General features: G+C 38.2%; 1 protein-coding gene across 1 annotated transcript in view; it reads right to left on the bottom strand.

The window, feature by feature from the left end:
- Window positions 1-4,794, bottom strand: part of LOC108757063 (ABC transporter G family member 9) — a 131,764-nt gene that overhangs the window by 11,134 nt on the left and 115,836 nt on the right. The window contains exon 4 of the mRNA XM_018501367.1: window positions 985-1,090. Within this exon, the coding sequence (XP_018356869.1) occupies window positions 985-1,090 (106 nt within the window). The remainder of the gene's footprint in view (window positions 1-984; window positions 1,091-4,794) is intronic.

Raw genomic sequence — 4,794 nt, forward strand, 5'->3', positions numbered from 1 at the left:
TGTAATGTGAAAGCCATATGTCAAGTTTTATAGCGCGTATAACGACGAAAGTGATCTAAATGATTCATCTTCGATTTTAGATTACTTGAAAATATTTACATTTGACTTACAAAACAAGCGAGGTAAGCTGTAATTCGTCGCACGTATATATGTTCTCTTTTGACACTTTGTCAAATTGATTTCGATATCCGCTCTAAGAAGCCCAAATAAGCGACTATATTTATAAAATATGTGTGTGCAGATTAGAAAACTGATACAAAATAATAATTTATAAACTAGAAAAAATATATACTATATTTTATAATGATATATGTCTCAAAGTATAATATTATAAATATTTAATAATATAATTTCAGATGGAATAAATAAAATTGTTACAAATCGAAATAACATGTCTGCTTGATATCTGCTTATATTTTGAATAAATAGATATAGAAGTAAAAATAAATAATTCCATTTTTCGTGAATCTGGCGTATCATTTAAATAATATTTTATATATATATATATTTTTTCAAATATTTTACAAAATAATTTAATAAAATTATTTCTAACCGGGTAAATGAAACCGTTACCTACAAACGAGTAACGGGACCTTTGTGGAAACTCGCGCGTCACCCAGATATGAGTATCGCGCGGTTAAAGTGTTAATAAATGCAAGTTTCCGAAAATCGCGTTAAACTGAATTTAACGATATCCACAGAACGACGCACTGTATCTCGGTCGAGCGTGTTATTAGATCGTATAGAGTAATAACGCCTCTTCTAACGCCGCGGGAATCTCGATTTGCCGCCGTTGTTAACATCGTGGACGTGTATAAGACGTCGCAAACGTACTTTACGACTTCGACTCGGAGAAATTGAGCGAATTACGATTCGATCGGTTGGAATCCCCAACTCGTGATTCCGAATCACACGAGCTCTAAAAACGTCGCGGCTCGACATCGATCCTTCGGCTTTACGGCGCGCGCGTCGTGTCGTACTCACTGGTGTCTTGGCAGCCCGCGAGGTCGAGGACCTCGATGATGTGGTCCACGCACTGCATCTTCTGGGAGTGCGAGAGTGTGTCCGGAAGCCTCAGCCTCGCCTGGTACTGCAAAATTACGATGCGATTACAAACTGTTACAAAGGCGGTGGTGACGTGGTCGCGCGAGCGCGTGTAAGCGGCGATCGGTTTACGCGCTCTGACGAGCCGCGTAAACGCGCGCGCGTTAAAACAGCAACGTAAACAAAACCATGCCGCGACTCTGGTGGATGCATTTCCGTTTCGTAATATATCCAGGCCACTTTGTACTATTATTACTCCGGTCGGCTCTAACGCGCCGGGGGCGCGCCCGTCATAAGCCGATCGTTAAGTCAATTACGATGACGCGCCGATTGCGAAATCACGGGCTGTTTTTACCTCGGAAGGATGTCTGAGAATTAGTTGATTCAAGAGTATTTGCACGAGCGTCTCGTAAATAGTTAGCTGTTGCCTTACGATTTGAACATCTTTAAACGTTCGACAGGTGCCAAAGAATGAACATACGAATAAAAAAATTGACATTACGAACAATATTAAATTAATCTACAATCTCTAATTCAACATATATATATATATTTTTTTTTAAATTGAGACATAATGCATTTAGATTCGATTTTAAAATATTTAATCCGAAAAAAGGGTTAATGACGCCTGCTGACGACAAATTCGAATTTTTTTTTCGTCAATTGGAATAATAATCTCACAATAAATAATCTCGGAATAAATCAATAATTCATCTTCAAAGTCTTAACCTTTTTGAAATTAGATCGATTCAAGTCTGTTCACGATTAATTATTTTAAACCGAACTCTGCATCATTTCCTCATCGATGGAAAAAATTGGCACAATCCACTATGATTAAACGATGACTACATTATACCGTTATACACGAAAACAGATATATATTCAATTTATGTTCCGTTGTATATTGCTTTTACAATTTATTATTGTATAATTGTTCGAAAATCTAACAAACTTACCACTGATTATATTTTGACAACGGAATAAAACGGATAAAAGCCTCATGTGTTTTATTTACCTTCACAAGGTACTCCTCCGATAAAATATTCATTTATAAATCAACATGTTATATAGTTATATTGGAATATAATTAAAGCTCATTGGGAGGTGCTAAAACATTTGGGGTAGAGAGCTGTCCGGTGAAATTTTCCGTGATGCAAACACGTCAATTTCGTACGCGTCCAAGAATGTGTCGTCGCGCGGCTTGATGTGCGATGATGTTATGGATCGCCCTTTATATCACAATCAACAGCGGCTACGCGTACGGATATAGAGACCGGCCGAGACGACGACGTGCCGTTTCTCAACGTTCATTCTCCTCGTGCCGTTACACAAGAGGGGGCCCGTTATGCGGAGAGAGAAAGTGCGGCCGATGATATTGTACTCGCCGGGAATACAGTTATGTCTAAATAAAGATAACGACGATACCCGGCTGTGGAACCGGACCGCGGAAAAGTGAACCTCTTCTTCTGTTCTCCGACAGTTTACATTCCTGCCTTTGAAACGAAAGGGCCTTTTGACGAGGCCGAGTTTTAAGAATGCGGACAAACAGCACGTATATCTTCTTATTTCTTACCTCGGAACTCCAACCTTCGGACAATCTTCTTTTTTTTTCTTTTCCTTTTTGTTTTATTAATATTAAAGTTACACCGTGCGTCGTTAACTATGATTAGATAATAAAGTCATTTTGCAATTTTGTCATAAGAATCAAGAATTGTGAAAAAAATATGCGGATAGGATAAAGCGAGGGAAAAATCTCGTCGTATCAATAGCAACAATTGTTTCCTAATGAAAAATTTCGAAAGTTTACGAAAAAGCTAAATATCCACGAAAACACATCTTTATATGTCTGAGAACATTTATAATTTTATGATACTAATTACAAGCATGATTTAAAAACAAAAAAACGTGCGAACAATGATATTACTTCACAAATCTTCTAAGTACATTTACACACACAATACTGATAGTAAGATGATTTTCGCGCAATATATTTCATTTATGTGTATCAAACAGAACTAACTCGCTTGAGACAGAAGGTCATAAATAAAGACATTAAAAGATTCATTATCTTGCAAAATCACGCAATGCTCCCCAAAGAGAAACCAGCCTGAAACTTTCGGTTTGTTCGCCGTTAGATGGATGTAAAGCACAGCTCTTTGATAAAGACAACAGTAGCGAAAGACCGTCGCACGGAAAGGGAGAGGAAGCGGCTAGAAAAGAAGGCAGAAGAAGAGGCCTCCAGGAGAGAGAAAGTGTCATCCCGCTGAAAGGAACTACACTGCGGTTTTACCTCTCTCTAAACAGCGCGCCGTGTGCACGCGCGGTATGCGCGCGTGTAGAGGCGGCGCCAAATGTTTTCGAAACCGTAAGACGCGCGCCGCGGAGCTCTCGGCGGTTCACTGACCGAGTTATGACGTCACCGCGAGAGATACGACTCCCCTCCCCTCCCCACCCCTCCCCTCCGCCTCTCCACGACTCCGCGAACTGCTGTTCCACGCTAACGGTCGCGGCTAGACGAACGACGGTTCGTTGCGAGAGCGCGTGTATCGCTATGCGTGTGACACGCGCGTGCCACGTAGGTACGCGCGCGCGAGTGGGCGTCCATGCACGTGATACTCCTATTTCTTTCTCTATTCTATTTTATTTTTATTTTATTTTCATTTTATGTTTTTCATTTGTACTGCATTGTATATTTTTTATTAACAATATTTATACTTTGTAGGAAGAGAGAGAAAGAGAGAGAGAGAGAGAGAGAGAGAGAGAGAGAGAGAAAGCATCATTTATTAGCGGAACAAGATTTAACTCTGATTCTAATTCTGATTTCGATTTGCTTCCCCCCCCCCCTCCCCTCTCTCTCGCTCACTGTTTTTTTCATTATTCAATCACGTATTTTGCTTGGTTTCTAATAAAATCATGTCGTAAACAATTTTACAATTTTTGCAGTTTTTTAATGTTCGAAGGAATCTCACTAAATTATTCTCATTAAATATAGAGACCTCTCAATAAATATAGATCCTCTCGATAAATATAGCGACATCTGGATCTATCTCTATTCAGATGTTTTATTGAAAGTTTTGCCTCGACAAGACGTAGAGTAGGATTGTTTTGAATTCGACCATTGATCGAATTTAAATTATTTACACTCGGTCTCAATGCGCGGCTGCGCGATGACGACAGACAAACAAAACTCGGGTATTTGAATTTAAACCCGTATGCAATCTCTCATTGTTAAACGTTCTACAATATATAATATATTCATTCGTTATACCATTACATTTTGAAACAATCTATTCTTAGACTTTATCCGGAAATATGGAATCAATACGTATCTCTTTTTCTCTCCACACTTTATTTTAAGACGTTAATTATTTTTATAACATTTAGTTAACATTTTATAATCATAACTGTCTCAAAAGACGAGATTCTTCCTTGCATATTATTTTACCACAACTTTCGCCGATTATCTCGAAGAAAATTATTAAAAAATTATTTAATGACAATTATTTAATTATCGTGATTTTTCACAATCCTCATTGTTGTTGAAGAAATTTTCTTCCAATCGGTATACATGTGCACGGAAAATTAGAACACTCTTAATGTCGCGCAAGATATAAAACGAAGGGAAATATTTAACGTAGAAAAGAAAGTGAATATTACATGTTTCGGAGATTAAATATGGGGTGCGGTCGAAGTAATACGTACTACGAACGCTTCGAAGCATTGGCCAATCAGAAGGAAGAATTTTATTTT

Source organism: Trachymyrmex septentrionalis, unplaced genomic scaffold (assembly GCF_001594115.1).
Source record: "Trachymyrmex septentrionalis isolate Tsep2-gDNA-1 unplaced genomic scaffold, Tsep1.0 scaffold131, whole genome shotgun sequence".
In the NCBI taxonomy this organism is placed as follows: domain Eukaryota; kingdom Metazoa; phylum Arthropoda; class Insecta; order Hymenoptera; family Formicidae; genus Trachymyrmex; species Trachymyrmex septentrionalis.